Below are 27327 nucleotides of genomic sequence, written 5' to 3'. Positions count from 1 at the left end.
GGATATTTCCAATACACTCTTGGCCTTCCTGGGATATTCACACTTCGCCTTCAGTGTTCCCAGTATGTTCCCACCCCGCTCACATTGTTCCTGGGATTTTCTCACCACACCCTAAGTGTTCCCAGGATAGGCTCCAGATCCACAGCGACTCCAAGCAGGGAAAGGCGTTTTAGAAAGATACATTACAATTCATTTGCCTCCACTTTGGCTGACATCAGCACCAAAAACCTTACCTGAGATCTTTCTTTTTAAGAGTGAAAGGTTTTATTTTCAGGAATAAAGCCTGTGCAGCATATTTTTGCTCTTAAAGGTGATAGAAAAATGTTTAGGGAAGAAAGATCTAGGAGAAACAGGGTGGGGTTACTAGACTTTTCTAGACTTTTATGAATTTTGGAGAGCACAGAGATGTTTTAAAAAAATCTGTGTTCAAAATCTGGGAAGACCAGCACTGGTAAAAAGTATGGATGGATCTCTGATGCACACTTTTCTTTCTGTTAGTGCCACAAAGAACTCATGAATCAAATTACCACCATGTTTAAATGATGATGATGATGATGATGATTAAGGTTGTTGTTTTATGTTAGCTCCTAAAAAAATGGTGAAAAGAATCATAACCGTTACAAAGTATTCTGTGGAAACAGATTTCATTCCTATGGCATCGCTTATAAGAATAACACTTGTAATAAGAGTGATAATGTTTAAAACTAGAAAAAAAATTTTTGTTCATCAGGAAATGTTGTTGGATATCGCCTGGCTCTCAGAGTTCAGCAGAAAACTGTGCGTTACATAAGAACCGGTTAGAAAAAATAACTCTGGGTTCTCCGCGCGCTCGATTTAATCTGACGTTGTTCTCTGACTCAGATGGGATGGGATTACTGCTGATCAGCGGGTTTACACTGCTCTCAAAATCTAAAGCAAGAGGAGAGAGAGAGAGAGAGAGAGAGAGAGAGAGAGTTTCCGTTGCGCTTGAAGCGCTTCAGCAGTTGGGACAGTAGTACGCAGGGACGCAGGGACGCAGGGGCAGCTCTCTGACCGCAACATGGATCACCCCGAATGTTTACTTCCCTCACTTCCTCTCTACACAACCTAGGACCGTAAACCCAACTCTGGTTTGATCTCTTAACCTCGGGAATACTTCAGCACATCCCTGCAAAATGGAAACGACGTTCTTTCTCTCGACGCTTTTCTCCCTCATCCTCGTTGGGAACGAATTGGCCAGGTAAGAGTTGTGCGCGTGAGGTTCTGCTCCAAGCCTTCGTACTGATAATGTTTACTTAAATTCCCATAGTGATCATTTCGCTCTATATGAACATCATTTTATATAGATACAACCAAGTGTATGGGTTCAAGGCGCTTTTTCCCCCCTGTGCGCGCGCTCTCGCACCCGATGCAGCACGATTATCATCCCTTTACCCAGTGACCATGAACTAACTCGTCTACTGTGCCACAAACTTATGCATCTAGTTGAGTCCAGTTGGACGTGCAGGTGTTGATTTAACACATTTTGCTGTTTTCTGTGCGCTCTCGAACCCTTGAATAGACAGCGCGCTGTCCGTGCGGTTGTATTCTCTTAGCTGAGCTGTCACCATCCTTTAAGATCTTATCTAAAGCTAGTAAAGAGTTGTGCATGAGCAGGGAAAAATTGGATGAACCTGACTGTAACCTAGATTCTAGCTCTGGATAGGTAAAGACACGCGCGCAGAGAGAGAGAGAGAGAGAGAGAGAGAGAGAGAGATTGCACAGTATTAACGATTCAGTCGATTGATCAAGAATTGATTGCATCTTTATTGCAAGAGTACAATCATTTGAATTACTGACACCTGATAAATAGAGCTAAGTTTTTGTTTTTGCCCCCCATTTCTTACTGTTTTTTATTTTTTTATATACTAATTGCAAGTTTTACTTATATACCATTATCATGAGAAAACAAATCAAGCAGAAACAGAAGTTAACACAGATTGTTTATAAATGCATCTGTAATCAAATGGTTTATCTGCTCCTAGTATCGCTGGCAAGGGATAACGCCACACACATTGAATATTGATATCAGAAGGAACCACTGGCACTGAACCCCTTTCTCAATACATAGTTCAAAGCAAGAGTAAGACTAACTGCCAGGTGAGCTCTTACAGCACCACTTCACAGCTCCAGAGATCCTGGTTCCATCCTGTACTGAGGTTACTGGAGTTGTAGTCCTTGTGTTCTTGTGGGTTTCCTATATCCAGTTTCCTTCAACCTCCCAAAAACATGCCAGTAGGTGTACTGGTTACAGTAAATTCCTCCTACGCGTAAATGTGTGTGAATGTGATTATGTGTATATCCATGGTGTTCTATGACACTCTGTGTTCCCGGGAAAGGTTCAACGCAAACCCAGGATAAAGCAGTTAAATAAAGTAAATAGTGTGCCGGAGATACTGGATTGTGTATCTGATTTGCACCATTTTAGATTTAGCTTTGTGCAAGTGCGTACACTTTTAGAAAAAGGGATCTTCCATGATTCACTGGATAATTAAGGCTTCCAAAAGAAAGCATTGAAACCTTCTCTCGTAGTGAAACGGCCGTTTCTGGGATTCTACACACAAGATTTAATATAGAAAATATATAGTCATGGAGATGACTGCTTCTTTATGATCTTAGTGTTAGCCCTGACTTTCATCCTGTGACACAGCGATACAGAAAAACACAAATAAACGCGGATGCCACAAGCACCCTAATGCGTATATGCTGTATTTCCAGCCATCTAGCATTACCTCATTTGTATAAAAAGCCATTTTTCAATCACAGGAATTCTTTTTTAAATTAAATGTATTTGCATTTTAGTTGCTGGTTTAAACTGATACAAATTCTTCATGTTATTTGGTGACGTTAGTGTGATGCTGAATAGAGCATTATTTTAAATAACATGCTGCACAACCATTCGATCTGGATGCTTGTATTTGTAGTCCAGATTTTATTTTAAAAACGGTAAAAAAGACTTTAAGTTGGACCACACTTAGTCCATAATGTGCTTGTCATTATGTTTGTAAAGTGACTTGTATTTAATCTGTAGTGAATTGACATCTTAAACGAAGCCTTTAGTGGATAAACATGGAAAAGCACCATTTTGGAGAAAACAGGCTCTCGTATGTTTTTTATATGCTGAATCATCAGTAGAAGGTAGAAAACATTTTGGCAGCATTTGCAAATGTGAGAGCTTGCATACCTCTCACTTTCTCAAGGGCAGTAAGAGCTGGTGAACTTGTAAATGACACTTTAGTAGGGCATTTGGCAAGAGAAGGGAAGGGAAGAGACTGGAAGGGAAAGGAAGAGAAGGGAAGGGAAGAGAAGGGAAGAGACTGGAAGGGAAAGGAAGAGAAGAGAAGGGAAGAGACTGGAAGGGAAGAGAAGAGAAGAGAAGAGAGGAGAAGAGAGGAGAAGAGAAGAGAAGAGAAGAGAAGAGAAGAGAAGAGAAGAGAAGAGAAGAGAAGGGAAGGGAAGGGAAGGGAAGAGACTGGAAGGGAAAGGAAGAGAAGGGAAGGGAAGAGAAGGGAAGAGACTGGAAGGGAAAGGAAGAGAAGAGAAGAGAAGAGAAGAGAGGAGAAGAGAAGAGAAGAGAAGAGAAGAGAAGAGAAGAGAAGAGAAGAGAAGAGAAGAGAAAGGAAGGGAAGGGAAGGGAAGAGACTGGAAGGGAAAGGAAGAGAAGGGAAGGGAAGAGAAGGGAAGAGACTGGAAGGGAAAGGAAGAGAAGAGAAGGGAAGAGACTGGAAGGGAAAGGAAGAGAAGAGAAGGGAAGAGACTGGAAGGGAAGAGAAGAGAAGAGAAGAGAAGAGAAAGGAAGAGAAGAGAAGAGAAGAGAGGAGAAGAGAAGAGAAGAGAAGAGAAGAGAAAGGAAGGGAAGGGAAGAGAAGAGAAGAGAAGAGAAGAGAAGAGAAGAGAAGAGAAGAGAAGAGAAGAGAAGAGAAGAGAAAAGAAGAGAAGATTAGGAAAGAGAAGAGAAGGGAAGGAAAGGAAAGGAAAGGAAAGGAAAGGAAAGGGAAGGGAAGGGAAGAGAAGGGAAGGAAAGAGAAGGGAAGGGAAAGTTGTAGTGCATTTTTCATCAGTGCAGCATGCCATGTGTCAATCCAGTAACAAAGCATCAATTATTTGTTCATTTCAAGCAATCAGATGGGCAATATCTATGATTTTGGCTAAAATTTGGTAAACTGCTATGTTATTATTAGAATAAAGCATACAAATATAGATTTGAACCTTCATCGTGTAAGGAGATGGTATTGTTCTGTCACCGTTATATCGGATAATGCGAACTCGTGAAACAGTGTGAACCCGTGTCCTTCGCTCCCGTTTCATAAATCACCGTTGACTCATTATGTCAGTCACGCTGCTTTCCAATGATTCATCCAACACATTTTCTTCTGGCACTTTGCATTTCTGTATCCCCATTCTCAGGAGTGAATGCTTTATTTTTGGTGAGTGTGTAGGGTTTTTTTTTTTTTTTTGTCGTTTTAAATATCCCCCTTTTTCATCCTCCTCCTCCTCCTCCTCACTCTGTTTTGTGCCGCACAGTACCAGTACGTGCAGGAGAGTGTGAAAGCAGCTGGTGTTACCTTGTCACCTTCTGTGAGCTACAGCTAACAGTTTTTCAATTAACCCTCTGCACTTGAAGCAGAGCTGAAGGTCCCTTGATGCTTTACAGGCTTTACAACCCAGGAAACATTTCCAGTGCAACTTTTTTTTTTTTTGGTACGCTTCTACAGTACACGTGTCCACAGATGCATCTGAACCTCTTTTATAATGCATTGCACCATGTGTTTATGCATGTTCATTTTTACATCATCATCACATGATGGTTTTTTAAGTAAATTCACCCTCAGAGGGATGCTTCCTTCTCTGCTTCAGTGTTATGCTGAAATATTCATCAGATTTGCTTGGTGTTTGTTAGCGTTTAAACCATTTGGAAGAAAATAATAGCTTTTTTCTAAAATCAACCTCCTCCCATCAGCCTCATTCGCTTCACTTTATCATTTATATTCACACTGAACTCTCACATGTAGACTGATACTGATGTAGACTGTGTATTTTGTCTATGATGAATACTATACATACTCTACATGTGTTTTTGTGTATAACATCATTTATATACTTGTATTTTATACTGCACCGTTGCAGAGAACGCATCCCGCCTCTACATTTACAGTTATGGTGAAGTCAGAATAAAGTGATTCGGTGCAAATCTTTAACAATACACAAAAAGACGGGCACAAAAAAGATTACTGAGTGTAACTTAAATTCTTTTATACATTACTTATGGGCAATCTAATAAACTGTCACTGACTCATTTCCTAATGCTATGAATTCTGGGTGAATTTTTGTCAACCGGGCCGTAAACATGGTGATGATTAGAGGAGATTGTTGTTTTTGTCTTGCGCCTTACTGAAAAAATGTGAACACGCGGTTGGTCGGCTTTTAGCAAATTGAAATGAAGCACATATATGGACTAGCTTGAATTTCTGAGGAGTAAATGTGATCAATTTAATTTAATAAATAAAATAAAATAAAATAATAATAGTAATAATAATTTAATAATAATAATAATCAATAATAATTTAATATTATCGTGATCTGTTTACGTTAGAAAATCTTGCGTCGGCCCTGACCGGAAAAATTCAACTCAGTCAATGGTCACCGAGCAGCTTTGAAGAAATGTATGAATTCAGGATATTAATTATACATTTTAAATTTACGAAATGACTCAGATTTAATAACGTGGAGCAGGTAATGTCGTCGTCTTACAGCAACACGGTCCTGCGTTTAATCCTGAGCTCAGGTGAGTGTGCAGTCTGTGGATTTATTGATAATACAGCTACATGATCAAATTATGTTTGACGTACGAAAACCTATTTCCTTACAGTGAGTCAAGTCATTCATAAGGAACCGATGTAGACAAAAGGAGTTCAATTTAAGAAGTTTGTTTATCAGTGTATATAAAATATGAATTAAAAAACATGTTAAAAGAAGTTAATAATTAAGGATCATCATTATCAATAGTTCTTCAGTGATGCTGTATATGTTTTATTATTTCCTGATGCATTTAGGATTAGTGCATGGATTATTTCTGCATTCACCCTTGTGTTGCGTTCATTCTTTCGACCCTTTGGTATTGTTCGGGTCAAAGTCACGTATTGTGTTTTTATAAATCCCAAACAATATAGATAACATTTTTGATCAAATTATGATCAAAATCATAAACGTATGTTTATGATCAAAATGTACTGTAAAACAGACCATAGCGACATAAATCTAGATCATTTTTAAATACAGGTGAAGAACAGTGAAAGCAAAAGAAACAAACAATTACTGCAGTCATTGGGTTAAAATGCAGCTCTCAAATATGTGGATGGAAATGTGGATGATTTACAACAGATGCAAAACACGTTGAGTAAACTGACCCGAACACTGTAAAGGGTCAAGTATTGATATGCTTTTTGTGGGCCTTATAATAAACTGTTATCACTTGATCTGATTTACATGACATTATACCTGACCTCATGGCCTCTACACTTATTTGTCTTGGTCACCTTTTTAGGACATTTCCATCTAGACAATGTTAAGAGACATATTTTATGTTTGATGTACTAGATACTGAATATAACTGATGGGCCATATCATTTCAGTTTACGCATCATCACCTGCAGTCGGCTCTCCTCTCTGTTTTAACATGGCACGATAATTTATGCTCTGCTTAACATTCATGGTTGAAGCTTTGCAGTGATGCGGGAGCTGCTGCAGGCAACGAAGGAGATTCAAATTTGCTGTACTGATTTAAGACGAAATATATTTTTCTGTTTTATTGGATGACTGTACCCGTTTAAGGCACTAGACAATGCTGCAATTTATTCATGACCAATTAACAGTTTCATAACTGCATGATTCAATACTGTGATATACTTCCCTGTCTGAATTTACTTCACGGAAGACTTTTTAAGAGATTCTCAGCCGTTAGCAGTTACTCAAAAATACTCTTTCGTCATTTCTCAAAGATGGCACCACACCAAATATTTCTGCCAATATTTATGACACAATAGAGCTCATTAGTGTTCATTAACATATTTTATTTTAAATGGTTGTATAAGAGGAATAAAATATTTGATGATGTAGGGAAATAATAGATGCGCATTCTGAATCACCTACATAACCCACACCAGTCGTGCACGAAAAATGGAGAAGTCTTGAAAAAAATCTTGTGAGTTCGTCACGTGCGAGATAACGGGTGGGGCTGGTGTGAAGTAGATGGAATGGTGTGAAGTGGCTATACAGTGCAGTGAAAAACTATTTGCATTTGCAAAGGAACACCGTTATCCAACATCAGCTGGTCCCTTAATTAACTAAACTGGGTTTGTTTAGAATAGACACCCCCCCCCAGGCTTGCTGACTGCTGGCCCTGATGAATCTAAGCATCAGTGAAATAGAGCTTTTTCAACATTGTATAGTAGGCTAAAAGGTCTTAATTTGTAGTAAACAATGCTGCAGTCAAAAAAAAACTCTGATACTGAGGAGAAAGAAACTCAGGTCTTTCTGATTGATCACTTCACCTTATTGTTGATCTTATCACTTGGTGGTGCTCGTTGCTGCTGGGGATAGATCGGCCTGGACAGCCTGTGTCCCAGGGGACTGTTATGGATAGACGTACTTGGAGACTATCACACAGTCTTTGAACTGCCGTTGCATCAGTCAGGTTTCGTCAGGAAGGAATTAGTGCTAAGTCAATAATGAACTCACAAGATACTACACTGACCTATTAGTTCCTCAAGAGCTCTTGATTGCTGTTGTAGAAAGGACATTATCAACATTTACATTTTTTACTGTCCAGTGTCACCCCAAATGAGGATGGGATCCCTTCTGATCCCTTCCTTTTCCTTGCCACCGCCACCACAGGCTTGATCATTAGGGATAAACATCAAACATTATAATTTTTCCTATGTTTCTATACTTCTGTAAAGCTGCAATGTCCATTGTATGCAAATAAATTGTATGCAAATAAATTGAATTGAATTGAATTATTGTCGTTGGTATGGTGATATATAACGGGACATCCTGTCATGTTTTATTCCTTACATAAGGCTTATGTATGACATGACTTTTTCTTTGGTGGATAAATGTGAGGCAGTATTGAACTCAATTCAGTGGTGAGATGAGAGTGGTGCTCTGAAAATCCTCAGATTTAAACTCAAAACCATCCAGTCTCTAACACAGAACTCTTCACCACTAATATTTTTCATCTAACCATATACGACTGTTGTCCTAAAATTCTGTTTTTTTGCAGCGTTTCATGGTCAGTTTAGATGTCGTGCATGTAATGGCAAGCGTTTGGGTCTCTAGTCTGTTGTTTTGAACATCCTTACTGCACCATGCACGTTATTAAGGGATAGTTAAAGCCTCAAGGTAGGCTGCATTAATGAAGAGAAATAAAAGAGCAAGAGCCGTGGAGATAGAGAGAAAATTACCTCCTAACAGTTTCAAGCGAATGAGGTTGAGCTGTGAATCCAGACATTTAGCAATACTCTTAGGACAAATCGAAGGGATTGCACTGCGGATTTTACACCTTCTCAGTTTTCCTCCAAACCTTCTTCATTTAAATTCTTACCACAATTCATCAAACAGGTTAAATCAATGGTATAATCATAGCTACAGTAATATTACCTGTAGAGTATAGTATTTATGTAGAAGTAAATATCTGCCAACTTGATTTATAATAAAAAATAATCAATAGCTTTTAAAATGAAAATGCTAGCTCTGTTTAATCTAAACGTCACTGACTGAGAACTTGCTACTAAAATAGTCTAACTTGCAGTAAACTATGCTGCAGTCAAAAGAAAATCTGAAAGACAGGAGAAAGAATTATATATTTTTCAATATATTAGTCTGGAAAAGGTTAGAAGGCAACCTTAAAAGCTTTGGGACTGAACCATATTAAGAGCCAATATCTACAAAAAAATAATAAAAAAAAATAAAAAACAGTGAAGAACCTAAACAGAAATGGCCAGCTTACCAAAATTCCTCCCAGAAGACATCAGTGATTCAGAGACTGGGCAAAAATGGAATCCATGGAAGAGTTGCATGTCAAAATTCACTGCTAACATCTTACCTTTGCCAAAAAATAAACATCTTGATGATCCCTGTGTCTTTTGGGATAATGTTCTGTATAAGAGTCTAAAATTGAATTGTTTGGAAGACATTTGGTGTAAACCCAACACAGAATTCCACAATAAGAACATCAGACTAACAGTCAGATATTAGTTTCAGTAGAGTGATGGTGCGGGGGTGCTTTAGTGCTTCAGGGCCTAGGCACTTTGCCAAAATTGAAGGAGCCATGAATTCTGCTCTTTCCCATGTGAACAACAAAACAACAGCAAAAGCCCACCTCTGAAAAGCTCAAAAGAAACTAAATTAAGGATATGGAGTGGCCTAGACAAAGTCCTGACTTGAACCTCATGTTCATGTTCTTCTTTTTTATGTTGTCTTATATACCATTTTGTACGAGGATCTGGAAACATTTAATGCGACAAATATGCAAAGAAAAGGAGATCATGAGGGGGCTAATACAACATGGCACTGTCTATTTTACTCCAGAGTTCCCACAGGAGAGAGGCTTCAGGCTGGTGTGGGTTTACTCACAAATCCCAGGCTAAGGACATCACAGTAGGACTTTTTCCCCAGTGGACAAGAGGGATGTCTCCATGAGTCTTCACTATTTTTGCATATACACCACCAGTTCATAGTTTTCAGCCTTCTTGGTGAAGGTTGAGCATATACCATTATGAGGGTACCTCCTTCTGACTCCATAGTGCTTCTCAGGGATTTCACTTTGCATGTTGGGAATAACTGAGATACTTGAAGGTGCATGATTGAGCCTCCTGGTGGTCCAGCGGCAGGATCCCGCACTCTCATTGCTGTGGCAGGGCGCTAACCCTGCTGCTGAAGCGTCACCTCTCAGTGCCGGTCCCAAGCCCGGATTAAATGGGAGGGTTGTGTCAGGAAGGGCATCTGGCGTAAAATCTGTGCCAAATCGAAATGCGCAGACCAAATGATCTGCTGTGGCGACCCCAAACAGGAAACAGCCAAAAGAACAACAACAACTTGAATGTGCATGATTAGGAGAAGCTACCAGCTTGATCTGAATCCATGTGGTGAAATACACAGACTGTGAATAATGAAAAATTTGTTTAAACACAAGGCTGCACATAAGTATATGCGTTAGCAGAGCACCTTGGGCAGTGATCACTGTGTTGGCATGGGTAGAGTTTGGAGAGCATGGGGTTTCAGGTGGACCCAAATATGATGTGGTAAACTGTTCAGGGCTTACAGGATAAGGGATAACAGGAATGCTTTGTGGAACTCTTTAACCCAGTGGATATTCCATTCCATAAGGAGGAGGTTTTGGAGCCCATCTCTGTGGCTGATATTAGAACATGAACATAAGTTTCAAGTCAGGATTTTGTCTAGGCCACTCCAAAGCCTTCAATTAGATTCTTTTGAGCTATTCAGAGGACGGGATGATTGTAAAGAGAAAGTTATGGTTATGTGGATAACATGTTTCTTAAGTGTTGGATGGATATCTGGAGTAGTGCCTTTGGACTGGGGAAACTGGTGGAAAATGGTGGTCACTAATAAAAACAAGGGGTGGGCAGATGGAATGTTCTAGTTATAGGGGAATCACCTGCTCAGATTCTGTAGAGGAGACTCTTATTTGATAGATGAACCTAGGAAGAATTTGAGTTCTACCATGGCTGTGTAAAAGTGGGCCAACTATTTTCTATTGCACAGCTTAGTGGGGTGGGGGGTGGGGGATAGGTTGGGGGGTGTTGGTTGCTATTTCGTTCAGACTGATGTTAAAAGTGAAAGTCAAAATGGTTTAAGGTGAGTGTTAAACTACGTCAAGAATACATCTTGTCTCCACTCCTGTTTGTTGTTTTCACTGGCAGGATGTCAAGATATAACCAATTGACTTGCCATTGAGATGAAGCCAGGAGTCAGTTGAGCTGGTTTGGGTACCTTAAAGCATGTCCCCTGCTTAGGTCCCTCTAGAGCTGAATCAGGGATGTCCCACTGGATGGAGACTCTGGGGCAGACTCAGGACTTATGTTCTGTGGCTTGGTACAGAGAATTTCAGACATTTTAGATGACTTATATCTGACTCAGATACCAGGAAAAGTAGAAGTATAGTGAGTGAATGAATGTATTTTTGCCTTTAGTAATAATAGTTAATTCATAATTAACACTACTAAGTTATCCGAGTCTTACTAAGAAAGGCTAGCCTTTTTCAAAGTGTTTTTTTTTAAACTGGGGTGTAATGTTTCATATATCTCCAGCTAATATAACTAAGAAGACATTTAAGCGGTGTTGTGCCATTTAGACTGCAATATTGATGACTAAATCAGTTCCTGAAAAAAAATCTTAATAAAGCATTTAATGACTTCCAGGTAGGCTGCTGTGGAACCGCATATAAGATGACCTAAGCCTCAAGCAGCATCAGAGCTATAAAAAGATATTAAATGTTTTAACAATGTTGCTCAAGTCCTCATATTTACTTAATTATATTTGCATTGTGTTAGGCATTAATGTGGAGTATCACAGTATGGCACTTTTTAGAATACAGACTATTATTCACTATTTTGGTTGGATATTACAATTATTGGTGTTTCCTAAAATTAGAAGTTTAGATTGTCTTCTAAAAGTGTCAAATGTTACATTAAAAATTATTCACATATTTCATTTTCATTTTTCATTTTCATTTGGCACATGCTTTTATTCAACAGCAACAACAACAAAAAAACACCAACTGGCCAAAAAAACAAGTATGAGAGAGTTGTGGGAAGAACAAATAGTGACAACTAAGACACAAACCCACAATCAGAGTCAGAGAGAGACACAGATAGAACTAAATATGAGGGTTGGAGAACATGCTCCAAACACTAGTCACGAAGCAGTCAGTCATACTATGCATGATGCAATCTTACAATTCGGAGAGGACTGACTTGCACGGATTGCAAAATAACACATGTAATCATGAGCAACATGGCATTATCAATCACCTCAACCGGTAACACTACCGGAAAAGAGAACACACTTAGACAGAGGGAGAGTGCAGAGGATAGATCAGTGTTATAACTGACATTTTGGAGGTTTATGAGATTCATTTTTTTATTTAATTATATACAGTACATCCTGCTCTAACATACAAAATAGAGGGAAGTGGCAGACAACACTGGTTCATTAAAATGGCTAGAACCTAGCAAGTATAAATGGGTTTCAATAATACTTTAGATTTGTGCATGACAATGCTGTATAATCGCCAGAAATTTTGATAAATAATTACATCTATTGCCAATTACAACTGTCTGTATTTAGCGTGATTTACAGAAGCTAGGTAATGTCCAGTGTACGTAGGATTTCTCCTTCACCATTTCAAGAAGCCCATTTGTGAAAGCTAGCGAACATTAATGAATCATGCCATGTTTGCTAAACAGGAGTCAATCAAAGCACTTTTAGCATGTATCATTTTATTCACCTTCTAGTTATTGCAGCATTGTTCTTCACTATCAGCTATCAAGCTAATAATAGATGATTAGCTTATTAATGTTGGCACTGTGTGTGTGTTCTGCTCTCTTCATTTAGTACAGGGCCACCAGAGAGACAGAGAGTAACTGTGCTCGCACTTAGCAGATGTGCTATCCGGCTCTGAGGCTTCACAGCATGTGTGCCATTGCAGTTGTGCTCTGTGCTCCTGAAGGCAAAGACACTGTGTGTGGCTAACGCTCATTTCAAACACTTATGCTATCTTCTTTCTGAATGTTAGCTTCTCTTTGCTAGTATGGCTACACTGGCTACTGGATTGACCTGCCATTTTTCAACATTAGTATAAAATAATTCAAACAGGACTCAGTAAATGTGGCAGCTATGTGCGCGTTTTATTTTTATACTACTAAGACCGCAATTACAGCAGCACATAATTACATGCACAACAATCCTGTGCACAAATCTCGTGCAGTGGTCTGAGGAGTCTGTCGTCGTGCCTGGGGTCTGAATACCAATAATGCCAATTTCAGTATTAACTTCTCATTACATGCATGTACATCGGTGTTGAATAGGGATGATGCAAATTAAGATTTGAATACTGAAACTCGAGGGGAAACATGCACAAACATATTCATACGCTGATTTACACCGAAAGGCAATTCGGATTAGCCAGTTTAACTGCTGGAATGTTTTTGGATGGTGGAAGGAAACTGTGGATCCCAAAGAAACTCACATGGACATGGGGAGAACATGAAAAACTCCGAACAGTCAGTAACCTAAGCTCAGGAATGCACCAGGGACTCTGGTGCTGGAGGGAAGGATTGCTACCCACTACAACACCATATGGTGTAAAATACACCCATGCAAATCAAGTTAGAAATTAGAAACGCAGCAATTACCTAAATAGGTAAATATAGCAATAGGGAAAAAACATATTCATGATACTAAATTGCGCTAATGTGGGAATTGCAAATAACTCATGATGAACTTTATAAACTAGAATGATTTTTGTTAAAGACAATCAAATATGTAAACTCTTTTGTAAATGTGAACAGATTCGAATCAGTGTGTGTAATGTTTGTTTTATGGAATGAATAATTCTGGAGCTGATTTGATTTGATGTAAACGTTCAGCTCAGTCAGTTCGATCGCTTGGGCATCTAGCTTTACACTGCCCTCCTGTGGCAAATATCTGTGCTATTTATAATGTATATAGGGTCAATAATCTGTGTTAAATAGATTTGTAGATTAAAAAAGCATTTAAAATAAAAGAAGCACATAAAATAAAATAAAAAAAACACACTGTGTGGCCAAAAGTATATGGACACCAGGCAGATCTTCTTGTTTAACATCCCTTTCCGAAACAATGCGGATTGATATGGAGTTGGTCTAACCTTCTGTTGTTAGAAGTGCCTTCACTCTTCTACAATAAATTGTTGGACATGGCTATGGGGATTTGGGCATTCATCTAGAAGAGCATTATGGAAGACAAGAAGACAATCAGCATTCTAGCAAACTAAAACTTTCCAACGGATTACCAAAAGTTTTATAAAAGCTATCTATGCTTCTATATCTATATATTTTCTTCGTATTCACATATACAATCACTTGGCTTGATTTGCATTTGGTTATGCCTACAAAACTCTATAAAAGGCGCTAACAGTGGAGTTATGGGCTGGTGATTGACTTGGTCAGTCTAAAACCTTCCATTTTTATCCCCTGACAAAGACCTTTGTTGTGTTGGTAGTGTGTTTTGGATTATTATCTTGCCCATGCAAAATGATTGCGTAATGGCTCTGATCGATTTTTATTTTCACTTTTCTCAGCTTGGCTTGTTTTTCTTTCAAATCAATGCAGTCCTCACAGGCAAAACCTAGTGCAGACATTCAGAGCTATTAACCGTTTAAGCAATCAATCTAACAGGATACACCTAGGCAACAAGCTCCGTCTGTTACTCACATGTTCCAATATTTTTGAACACAAGTGGATATAAATATCAGAACGCTGAAATTCTGATCTGTTTGTCTATATTTATCAATGTAATGGTAAAATATTGGCCTTGCCATTCTAATAATTTAGAGCAAACTGTACACAAAGTTATAATCCACAATGTTTATGTTAGGAGATCAGTCAAGGTTTTCTTTCAGAGTCTTCATAGGTCTACCTTTACACAAGTAGGATATGAACGTTTTTCCTGAATACTACATTTTGTATGTGAATGTTCATATGTAATATTTACAAATGCATTTGTTCATGTCTTGATAAAGGGTCTCATTATCATAAAGGGAGCACTCACACGTCGTATGTACTGTATGTTCAGCTTGCATAAGGCAGGAATAAATACTAATCTTGCGTCAGATATTAAAGAGTGCAATGTGAACATACCATGGCATCAATTTAAAAGGTTTTTCCCTTCAATAACATCAGTTCCATTTTAATCTCATTTATTAAAAATTAACTAATAACTAAGAAAGATTTGTCCCAGTTTCAGGTGCATGGATATGGATATAAATGTGATGTTAAGTCACTTATCCACAAAAATATGAACATTGTAGATCATAAAACTCATCAAGTAAAGGTCTTCACAACTTTTTTTTTTAAACAGTAATTCTTCTTTTCTTTTATTATGACATAATATCATTTTCATGTTCCAGACTATTAAAAAGACCTCACAATTTTTTTGCATGCAGTTACATATGATACTGTGTTCCTTTGCTCTTTCAGGGCCATGCTGAATGACATTGGTGACTACGTAGGTACGGATATTGAGATTTCCTGGTTGCCAAATCTGGACGATTTAATGAAAGGCTACGCTCGAAACTTTCGTCCAGGGATAGGAGGTGAGTCAATCGATTGCACTTTCACCCTTCTTTACATTTACACTCTTTCATAGCTTATACCTACCAGAGAACAGCAAAGCAATGAGGTGTGCCTTTCAGCTCGATTTCTGCTCTACATTTAGATGCCATTGCTTGCCAAAACTGTGTTCCAATTCTTGAAATCTAATTTTAAAGCATTATATTTAGGCCACATGTTTTTAATGAGCTCTCCCTAATTCTGACTTTGCACTTTAATGAGCGCTTGTGTGACAAGCAAAGGGAGCCCGTCGTACTGCCGGTACAATCGTGAATTTGTTATTAATAGTAAAATTGAGTTATTCGTTGCAGGAAAGAATGACGTCAAACAAACAGTTGTCAGAATGCAGAGCTCACAGCTTCAATTAGCTTCATCAAGGTGAACATGCATTCGAGCCTTATTTTGGTTGTATAGTCACCAAAAAGTTGGAAACTGGAATTTTTGCACTCACTGTCCGTTTTATTAGGACCATCTGCACATTCATGCAATTATACGTCTTTAAGTTTTTAGAATTAGACAACTGAGTCTTCAGTGTTTGGTGTGAGAAACAGAAAGAGCATCCAGCGAGTGATGGCTATAGGATAGTTCTATGCAGACATCTTGTTAAAAGCCACAAATGTATACTTCACATTAAGGTTAAAGTAAAAAAAAAAGGCATGCAGCTAATGTTTCTGTGCATAAAAAGGCATAATCGAGAAGCATTAACATCTCAGGCTTAAAAAAAAACCCAGCTGCATTCGTTAACATGGCTGTTAAGTGATTTGCATGTTTGAACATAATGACAGTGTTGAGTCTTTATGGAGGATGAGTAGGTGGTAAATGTTTCTTTGTCTTATGTTTCTCTTTAAAGGACCTCCGGTGAATGTTGCCATGGCTATTGAAGTAGCCAGCATTGACCATATCTCTGAAGCCAACATGGTATGGATTGGAAAAAATCAGTTGTTAATAGTAATTATCCTTTTTGCAATGTTTCACACTTTAGTTGTGAGTGATGCTGTCGATTTTAAGGTCAAATCTTTAATATAACTTAAAAATGTGAATTGGTCCCAATGTCCAACTCTGATGAGGTGAATTTTAGTGATCATACATGTGAACTGTGAGGATTTCATCAATGCCTTTTAGTTTCTTGCTTTGAAAAACATTAACCAACACTTCCATTAAAGTTCAGACAGCTGATATTATTTAACACATTAGTTAAGATAAATATATTTCAGTGTGAGTACACCATGAATAAGATTAAGAAGGTAAGTAACTCTTGCTATACAGGTCTTTCTTTGCAACGGCCAACAAGCAGCTTTTGGACTTACAATAATTGCACTAAAATTTATACTAGTTTTGATCACAAAACTAATCTGTTAACCACATTAATGAAGATCCCCCATTTTGCATACACTATATTGCCAAATCATTGAGTTCAGGTGTTGTTTTTCAGGGGTTGGGCTCGGCCCCTTAGTTTCAGTGAAAGGAACTCTTAATGCTTCAGGTTACCAAGAAATTTTGGGCAATTTCATGCTCTCATTGTGGGAACAGTTTGGGGATGACCGCTTCCTGTTCCTACATGACTGCACACCAGTGCACAAACATGGATGACCGAGTTTGGTGTGGAGGAACTTGACTGGCCTGCACAGAGTCCTGACCTCAACCAGATAGAACACTTTTGGGATGAATTAGAGTGGAGACTGTGAGCCAGACCTTCTTGTCCAACATCAGTGCCTGACCTCGCAAATGTGCTTCTAGAGGAATGGTCAATATACATGTGCATGTAAAGACAGACATCCCAAAAATGTTACGCAATATAGTGTATATAGTAAACAATTATTTACTCAATAGTTTATTAGAACAGTGTTGTAATTTGGTTGATTTGTTCAGTGTATACAATGTACAGATAAAAACATTCGTATAGTCCCATTGACCACACAACTTTTGTCCTCCCGGGTCAATATATTCACCCAGTCTGGTTTAACCGTTTTTAATGCATAAAATTATCACCCAATTTTGTGTTACCTCTTTCGGTTAACATCATTTACACTACCGCATTTACACATTACCACAAAATGTACAATTCCTTTTGTCATTTATGGTCAACAGAACACGAAATTAAACCATATTTCTGATATAAAAACATTTAAAAATGGGTCAAATTTGACCCCAAGGACTGCAAAGTGAGCAAAAATAATCTCTGTTTTATGTATTAGACTTTAGATAGCAGCATCTGTAACATTTGCATACTTTGAGTCAAAAGTTTTTGCCTCTTTTGTTGTTCAATGTAATATTTATGACTAATATCCGGTTTTTCTGCATGTTAGTTTTTTTTTTCAAGGTCTTTTCATATAAATTTTATTAAAAGCATTTGGTAATTGTGTGTGTAAGCCTTTGCAGATGAAGCTATAGAATGAAACCATTTAAGAAACTTTGTAGTCAAGCAAGTAACATATTCTTCATGGTTTTGGTCAAATCAGAGGATTTGAAAAAGTGATACAGATCATTAAAAAAGCCAGTGCTGTTAATTAATGCGGCAAAATAAGCGAAATGATCAGCAGCTATGTACACCCATGTCCATGGCATCAATAAGTAAAACGAAGGCGGCCAGAATGAATCAACGCTGTAATGAACATTTCTATTATTGTTAACTGATTTTGTGAATTGTGATTTAGAACTGATGCTGAAAACCAGTTTGCAATATTTACACCTAAAGAGCAGTTCAGATGTCAGTACAGGAGTAATAACATTTCATTAACAACTAATAGGATCAGGCATAACATTATGAGCTGAAGTGAATAAGACTGATGATCTCCTCATCATGGCACCTGTTAGTGGGTGGGATATATTAGGCAGCAAGTGAACATTTTGTCCTCAAAGTTGATGTGTTAGAAGCAGGAAAAATGGACAAGCGTAAGGATTTGAGCGAGTTTGACAAGGGTCAAATTGTGATGGCTAGATGACTGGATCAGAGCATCTCCAACACTGCAGCTCTTGTGGGGTGTTCCCGGTCTGCAGTGGTCAGTATCTATCAAAAGTGGTCAAAGAAAGGAACAGTGGTGAACCGGCGACAGGTTCATGGGCGGCCAAGGCTCATTGATGCACGTGGGGAAAGAAGGCTGGCCCGTGTGATCCGATCCAACAGACGAGCTACTGTTGCTCAAATTGCTGAAGAAGTTAATGCTGGTTCTGATAGAAAGGTGTCAGAATACACAGTGCATGACGGGTCAGGGCTGTTTTAGCAACAAAAGGGGGACCAACACAATATTAGGCAGGTGGTCATAATCTTATGCCTGGTCAGTGTATGTGTTAATATAGTTATGTAATGTATGTTAATGTAAAGCTGTACCCTGATATACTCTGTCTGTGTGTGTGTGTGTGTGTGTGTGTATATGTATATGTATGTGTCCTGGCAGGAATATACCATGACTGTGTTTCTGCGTCAGAGCTGGCGAGACGAGCGACTTTCTTACAACCACACGAACAAGACCCTGGGGCTGGACAGCCGTTTCGTAGATAAACTCTGGGTCCCAGACACGTTTATTGTCAATGCCAAATCGGCCTGGTTCCATGACGTCACTGTCGAGAACAAGCTCATACGGCTACAGCCTGATGGTGTCATCCTCTACAGCAGCCGGTGTGTGTGTGTGTGTACAAACATACAATGTATGACATATACTGAAAGGCTTATGACTGTCCATGTTATGAAAATGGCAAAAAGTAAAGAAAATGGAATTTAAAAATAAAGTAGAATCAGCTGAACAATAAATGTAATTAGTTGTACAAGGAAAAAAAAAAGACAAACAGACTGTGTGTGTGTGTGTGTGTGTGTGTTTATGCATCATTCATAACATATAACCACAAAATAGCTGAATTATTAATGAGTAAATGAACATCAAAAACATCCATGAAGCAAAGTTTGTTTATTTTTGGTGTTTTTAGATGAAAACACTTGCATATTGCAGCACAAATCTAGCTAGAAATAATATTTTGCTTCTAATATAAAGTAATATTATATTTTTTATGTTACCAAGAGGCTATTTTTTGTGCTAAGAAAATACTGCAGCTCCGTGAGATTCTGTGGTTTATATGGAAATTCTATTCCAGGAGTGAATCATGAGAAATACTCTGCAATTTCATGAACATGCAATTGACAGTAATAGTAATAGTATTTTTAGTGATAACATTCGAACTCATCTGTGGAATAATAGTTTACAGTCGAAATTCTCATTAAGAGGCGTCTTGTAATTAGTTGCACTTAGTGGTTTGGTTTTGTTCTTTTTTCCAGGATCACATCTACAGTAGCCTGTGACATGGACCTAACCAAGTACCCGATGGACGAGCAGGAGTGCATGCTGGACCTTGAGAGCTGTATGTGGCAAGAGAGAGAGAGAGAGAGAGAGGGAGAGAGAGAGAGAGAGAGAGAGAGAGAGAGAGAGAGAATCTACACAAATAGACCACTATATTGAAATGTGATGAAAAAAATGTAGTTTGGCCCAAGTCTATGTTATAAAGCATGCATAAACTAACTGTATCCTAAAGACATGAAGCTTAAGGAGCTATTACCACAAGTCACTGACTGGGTAAGAAGCAACCAAGTGGCCAAAGGTAACTCGAAATGAGATGGAGAGATCTACAAATGCATTTTGTGTTAAAAACAAAACACGTTGGAGACTCAAACGCTCTGGTTTGATGATGCTACAATGAAAAGATTTGAGCTTAACACAATGTGGTACATTTGATTGAAACCTAAAGCTGCTTTTTACTCAGCGAACACTGTCTGCAAAATGTAACACGGTGATGGTAGCATCATTTTGAGATGGCTTTTTAGTTGCTTCTCTAATGCACCTCCCTTATACTTTGGATGTGTGGTTGCCTTTAGCCTCATGCCATATCTTTCTTAAAAATAAATCCCATCAGTGAGGATGTGGTAGCTTAGTGCTTAAGGTGTTGGCCTACTGCTTGGAAGGTTGTGAGTTTGAATCCCAGGTCCACCTGAGCAAGGCCTTTGCTCCGTTGCATTAAAATAAAAATGTTAGTAACTCTGGGTAAGGGTGTCTGCTAAATGGGTATTTCGTAGCTTAATTTTTACTGATTGGAATGTTGTGAAATTGGTGGGGATGTGACAGCTTAGTGATTAAGGTGTTGGTCTACTGGTCAGAAGCTTATGAGTTCAAATCCTACTTTCCAGCCCCTGAGCATGGCCCTTAACTCTCAATTGTATAGATAATTTGTGATATGCAGCAATGTTTGGGGGTATTTTTTATAACCAGACCTCAAATTATGTTTATTAATAACTCCTAGATCATCATGATGTTTTCTTTGCATGTAAGAACAGACAGGTTGTATTTACATTAAGATCACATACCACACAATGATTTGCACATCAATAGACTCCACTCTGTTGATGTGATTTATGATAGTAACTGGTCTCATATTATTATGATGAATTTTAGAAGTTTAGTCATTTCTGACATCATTTTGATCAAATTCAATTCAGTTCCAGGTTATACTATAAAGGAGGATAAAAACTAAATCCAGGGTGTCAGATAAGGACTAGAGCTGATAGATCTTCTACAGCCATAAGACATAACACTTCTGTCTTATCACTCTGTATTGTTGGTGTTGCAGATGGCTACTCTTCAGAGGACATCATTTATTACTGGTCAGACAGCCAGAAACATATTCACGGCCTGGACAAACTTGAGCTGTCCCAGTTCACTATCACAGACTACCGCTTTATCACAGAGACGTTGAACTTTAAATCAGGTGAGTTATAGTCTCGATCTTTACATAATGAATTATTTATAACAATGTGCCAGTACAAAAGTATATTTGATTTTATTATAGCAAATCCCTATCATTTTCCTGCCAACATTTTTTAAGGTCATTCCTTATTTTTCCTTTAAAAATAGCCGGACAATTCCCTCGGCTCAGTTTGCACTTCCGGTTGAGGCGGAATCGAGGAGTGTACATCATCCAGTCCTACATGCCCTCAATCCTGCTGGTTGCTATGTCCTGGGTGTCTTTCTGGATCAGCCAATCAGCTGTCCCTGCAAGAGTATCACTAGGTTTGTCACTAGATTTGATATTTAATTATCATGTCTGGCATTAGCTACTGTGCAATATTTAGTGTGAGAACTCTCCACCTCTAAAAACAACATCGGTTCTCTTGGGTATTCTGTCACGCAGTTTTCTAAGGCAAGCGGCTGGTAGGTTATTTCAAGCATTATGACCATAAGGTTTCATGTCATAACCGGCAACAGTGCCATTGAAACTGGATTGGTCAGAAGGTGTTTGCTCTGACAGTATTGCAGCTTCAAATCACAGAGCTGTATCAATGCCCTCGTTCCAGTGCATTATCATTTCCATAGTAACAGCTAAATCACAGGCACCTGTATGCTGGATGCTCCACATGATCTCCACAAAGTCTAATAATAAATGCATAATATAATGTATTGCTACTGAAGAAAGAAAAACTTATTAATGCTTTATTTTTGTCTGTAAGAGATTTCTGACATGAGTAAGTCTACAGGACAGAGGGGTTTGCAGTTTCTTGGTAACATCACAAGCTCAAATTTGTTTTACTTACCTTATATAGAGTAAAGAATAGAGTCTGGTGAGGGAATAATTGTTTATAGATGTTGTGGTAACAGAAAGTGCCTTGTCTCGTATTCAGACTTGTCTGACTTTCAGTATCGCACATTCAATAAATAATTGAATATATAATAAATGATTAAATAATTAATAATTAAATATATACATATATTTTTTTAAAATAGTAAATTTATTAACTAATCGATTGATTTTAAAATTTAATTAAATCAAATTAAAATTTATTTTAAAATAAATTGGTTTTAATTCATTTATTTTTTTAAAATTGGGCTTGATGTGATCATAAATGTACATTTGCACTCAGTATCATGACAAATTATCCTGCTTTTAATGATTTTTATTTTAATGATTTATTGCTTTAATGAATTCTTCCTTATTAAATGCTACTAAAAATAAACAAATAAATAAAAAAAACGTATAATGATGTGCATAGATGTACTGAATATTAACGAACTGTAACCTCTGCCTTCAGGAATCACTACTGTGCTGACCATGACGACGCTGATGGTGAGCGCCCGCTCCTCGTTGCCTCGTGCCTCAGCCATCAAAGCCCTGGATGTATATTTCTGGATCTGCTATGTGTTTGTGTTCGCCGCCCTGATTGAGTATGCCTTCGCTCACTACAACGCCGACTACAGCAAGAAGGAGAAGGCGAAGGTCAAAGTGAACAAGAATACAGAGGTAAGAGAACGGAGTAAAGGTCGGCTTCACTGAATGTAGATTGTAATATCAGGGCTGAGCGATCTGTAGGAATACAGATGAACATGATACAGGCAATACTATGTTACGGTATTCAGTTCAAATTTATTTTTCTGTTATAGCGCTTTTATTGATGGACTGTGTCGCGAAGAAGCTTTACAGAAACCTGCATATGGATTTAGGTTTAGGTTTGAGACGAGGAAAAAACTCCCTGAGATGACGTGTGATAGAAATCAGACAGGAACTCGAAAGGAAACCCATATTAACATCATTCAAAAGTCACATCACACACTCCGGTTACGAGGCATTACTCACCCACAGCTGTATACTGTAATGCTAAAAGTGCTGATTGTGTTGAAAGGATCTTCACTATCAGCATTAAAGTGATTTTTGATTTGATTAGAGGTTTTGAGGTCTATAGTATCCAAGCAAAGCTGTCCGCTGAATAATAATGAGACTGAAGCATTGTCTGTAAGTACAGTCAGTGTAATCGTTTGGCTGTCCGAGCGAGAGCATCTACAACAGTCTTTAGCGTATCTATGTGATACCGTCCAGAGTAATCCAACAGCAAAATTTAGGCTAGCCATGTGTGGCCATCTTCAGCAGAAGTAATGAGCGATTCTCAAGTGAAGGAGGCTCCAAACAAAATAGAGCATCAGGATGGATCAGACAGGTCTTCATCAGCACCGGAATGATAGCTGTCCATTCTGAATTATTTTCATTATAAAAACAATAAGCACACCACTTCATGTTGGTGACATGAACAATTCTGACTGTCCATTTAACTCAAAACTAGTGGATTTCATTTGTCTGACTTTTAATATGTGGGTCAGCCTAATGTAAACTGAATTAGAGATCAGATTGCATTAGAACTTTGAGTACAATATAGGAATTATGAGATTGACTAACTCACATTTCTATAAAACTGGGCACTTTTTTCCACAGTCTAATAATCTATACTTTTGTATAGTCTATTTACAGTATAGCGTTCACATTAAACATCAGAGCGGGAGAGAAATGTGATCTCAGTGATCACGACCGTGACACGGTTGTTAGTGCCAGACAGGCTGAGGTTTGAGTATTTCAAAAGTGCTCATCTCCTGGGATTTTCACACAAAACAGTCTACTCTGGATGGTGAGAAAAAAAAGAAAAAAACATCGAGTAAGTGGCATACAGAGAGACAGGAGAGAATGGCTAGACTGGTTTGAGCCAAAAGGAAACTTAACTCAAATTACTAATGTTACAAGTAGAAAAGCATCTCACATCAAGTCTTAAGACGGATTGACTATATCTAGCACTTCTGATTTAAGCCAAGAACAGGAATCTGAGGCTACAGTGGGCATAGGATCACTGAAACTGGGCAGTGTGATTGGAAAAAGACCGGGTGATGTTTCGTTTTCCAATATTTTACTGCCTACTGTAGTCTTCTGGAGACTTGATTCCTGTTCTTGGCTGACAGACGATGTGGTGAAGACTCAGCTGGGTTTTAAAATCTGGATCCCAGATATCCTCGTCTGACCTAATTCATTTGAAATATAGAAAAGAAATAGCCTTTATTTGTCACATATACATTACAGCACAGTGAAATTCTTTCTTCGCATAGCCCAGCCTTAGAGGTTGGGGTCAGAGCGCAGGGTCAGCCATGATACAGCACCCCTGGAGTAGAGAGGGTTAAGGGCCTTGCTCAAGGGCCCAACAGTGGTAGCTTGGCAGTGCTGGAGCTTGAACCCCTGATCTTCCAGTCAATGACCCAGAGCCTTAACCACTTGAGCCACCACCGCCATTTCCTTCTGGATATATATATAGTTCAAATGATTCATGTATCATTTGTTTATTTGTGCTTTATTTTGGATGTTTTCATATTCATAGATATTTCACTATCTGAATAAAAGTATTATACAGAAATATTCTTTTGATTTCATTTTTTTTCTTTACAGTCCATGGTGAAGAATGGAAAGCAGGCCATGGTCCTCTTCTCACTGTCAGTGACAGGCATGAATCAAGGCCTCGTGGTCTCCAATCGGCAGAACCGCGCCCAGCACCAAACCGAGACACCCGTAGAGCCTCAGGAAGAGGCGGAAACGACTAAGCAAGAGAGCAGCGAGGAGAGGAAGTGCTGCAAGTGCAAACCCATAGACGCTGACACAATCGACATCTACGCCCGTGCCGTCTTCCCTTTCACTTTCGCCGTGGTCAACGTCATCTACTGGGTGGCTTATACCATGTGACATAAATCAGATTTGGGATTTTCACATTATGGAGTGATCACGATTGCCAAACTATGATTAAGATAGTTGAATCCTTATGATTCGACTCAGACTGCTTAGGTTTTGTGTGGATCTACGTTTGATAAAGCCAGAAATTGAAGATGAGAACATATGGTAAGGAAGCACTTTTTCCTTTCGACAAACTCTCAGATGAAGGTGAGTGGAATTACGAGGAATCGCTGCGAGGGCTGCTGATTGTTTTGCCTCTGCAACATAACATTGCCTTGGTTTCTCTGTGATACTATTATAATATATTAGATATTATTTTGTGCCATTTAATTGCAGATCTTTTTTTCACCTGAATCCTGGGATAATTAAATTGAACCAACACAACATGATTGCATGACTGCTGTTTTTGTTATAAGTACATTTTATTATTCTTATTCTGCCATGGTTTTAAGTTTTCTTGCCATTCTCTAGGCTTTGGACTGCCTTTATAATTAGTTTCAGACTTTGCAAAAGCTGTATCTAATGTTTGGTAAGTTAAATACTTGAGCAAATGACTGAAATGTTGGACCAGTCATGAAAGAAGGCCATAGTTTAAATAATGATATTAAATCATGGCAATTTCATTTACAATGCCTACTTGCATGTTCATATATTTATAATGTGACCTTTAGGTAGCCAAACTCTAGACTTATCACAAGCCAAATGTATTTCTATGTAATGTTTTGGGTTTTATAATGGTCGCGAGACATTGAAAATGTTCTAGTGACCCAGGGAGGGTTTTATGGCCAGCTTTCTTAAATAATTCACCTTAATATAGTTTTCCTTTTAAGGCTCCGATTAATTAAATGACAAGACTAAAGAGAAAATTGTACTGAGTCTATAATATAGAGGCAATGACTGCTGCAATAAATTTGAGAGTGGTAAAAGAAACAAATGTGTGTGATTTACTTCAGTATGAAACAGATTAGGTGTGTTTTCTGGGGAAATGGAAATTAAATTTGTCTCTTCATGGAAACTCTTAAGAAACTTCGACATGGCAGCCTTCTACAGTGGGTCAGAAGCGCAATATTGGTCAGCACTCCAGCCTTGGAGATGCTGCAGAATTTCTTTAGGCTTGCTTACTTATATTCACAGCTTTGATAGCTCTGCTTCATTGCACTGCCTAGAAGAAACGTGGTCCTTAAAGGGCAGGAATCAGCAACCAGGGTATCTGAGTAGTTAAGGATAGAGAGGAGAGGGTTATTACATTCTGACGGCTCAGCAGACCATAGCGCAGCTACTGAGTCGGTCACTATACATGCCTTATCTCAACTGCAAATACATCATACTACACCACGCCTCACTCACCTGGCCTGTGTGCATCATAGCGCCTGAGGGTCAGGTGGCAGGGAGGTTGGAGGCCTCGCAGACCTATCGCTTCCCAATCTGGCACTGCGCAGGGTGTCTACATGCCAATGCTGATGCCCTGTTGCAGCGACTTTACACCGATGAAGCCTGCAGTTACTGTGAACTGTGAGAGGCCAAAAGGGACGAAGTGTCAAAGACGGAGTGCGTAGGGACCACATCACAATAAATAGGGTAGCGGTCTGTCATATGACCTGGGAGCTGTACTCTTTACTACAGGAATGCCTGACACTCTGTGGTAGACTTTGGGTTGTACACATTTCTGGTTCATCGAGACAGGCTGGTGCTCTATGGGGTACCTGCCAGAAGGTATACAGGAAGGTGTTCGGAGAAGGGGAGGCTGCTACAAATGTGATGTAATTTTTGTTATTATTTTGTTTTCATGGTGCAGCATGGCTTGTCTGTGGCTTGTATGAACAGAACCATTCAGCTATTTGCCATTTTTATAACCTTATTAAATGTGCTATTGACTTCTTTTCATTTTTTTACATATTACATATGATGATGATGACGATTATTATTATTATTATTATTATTATTATACCCTTTTCTGATTATTTTTTGCTGGTGTGTGTGTGTGTGTGTGTGTGTGATGACTTATACCATATAAGCCCTAAGTTAGATGAAATCTTCAGATTTTGGATTTTTACATTATGGCGTGATCACGATTGCTAACATATATTTAAGATGCCTGCTTAGGCTTTGTGTGGCTCTACGTTTGTTAAAACCAGACATATGGTAATGAAGCACTTTTCCTTTTTAACAGACTCTCAGATGATTTTTGCTGGCCATGTGTGTGTGTGTGTGATTAATCTCTCCATCACAGGCTTTAGTGCAAGGGTTCATTAAAGTAAACCAATCATTGCTGGTCATTATATGTTTCTTCAATAAATATTTAAAAATATATATTTTGCCCAACACTACATTATATTACTGTTTTAACTAAATGTAACCCAAGTTTTTACTTTCTTAAGTTACTACACTCCTGCGTCTATGCCTGCTGGCA

At 38.5% G+C, this 27327-nt stretch overlaps 1 protein-coding gene across 1 annotated transcript; it reads left to right on the top strand.

Annotated features, from left to right (window-relative positions):
- The first annotated feature begins 859 nt into the window (after positions 1-859).
- On the top strand, positions 860-26804 carry gabrd (gamma-aminobutyric acid type A receptor subunit delta). Its single transcript, XM_058388830.1, has 9 exons — positions 860-1219; positions 15276-15391; positions 16258-16325; positions 18803-19023; positions 19675-19757; positions 21018-21155; positions 21302-21457; positions 22474-22682; positions 24639-26804. Exons 1-9 carry the CDS (start codon positions 1155-1157, stop codon positions 24927-24929), a joined length of 1347 nt encoding a protein of 448 aa, XP_058244813.1. The 5' UTR covers positions 860-1154; the 3' UTR covers positions 24930-26804.
- The last annotated feature ends 523 nt before the right edge of the window (positions 26805-27327 follow it).

This window comes from Hemibagrus wyckioides, linkage group LG05 (assembly GCF_019097595.1).
Source record: "Hemibagrus wyckioides isolate EC202008001 linkage group LG05, SWU_Hwy_1.0, whole genome shotgun sequence".
In the NCBI taxonomy this organism is placed as follows: domain Eukaryota; kingdom Metazoa; phylum Chordata; class Actinopteri; order Siluriformes; family Bagridae; genus Hemibagrus; species Hemibagrus wyckioides.
This window is presented reverse-complemented; position numbering and strand designations above follow the sequence as displayed.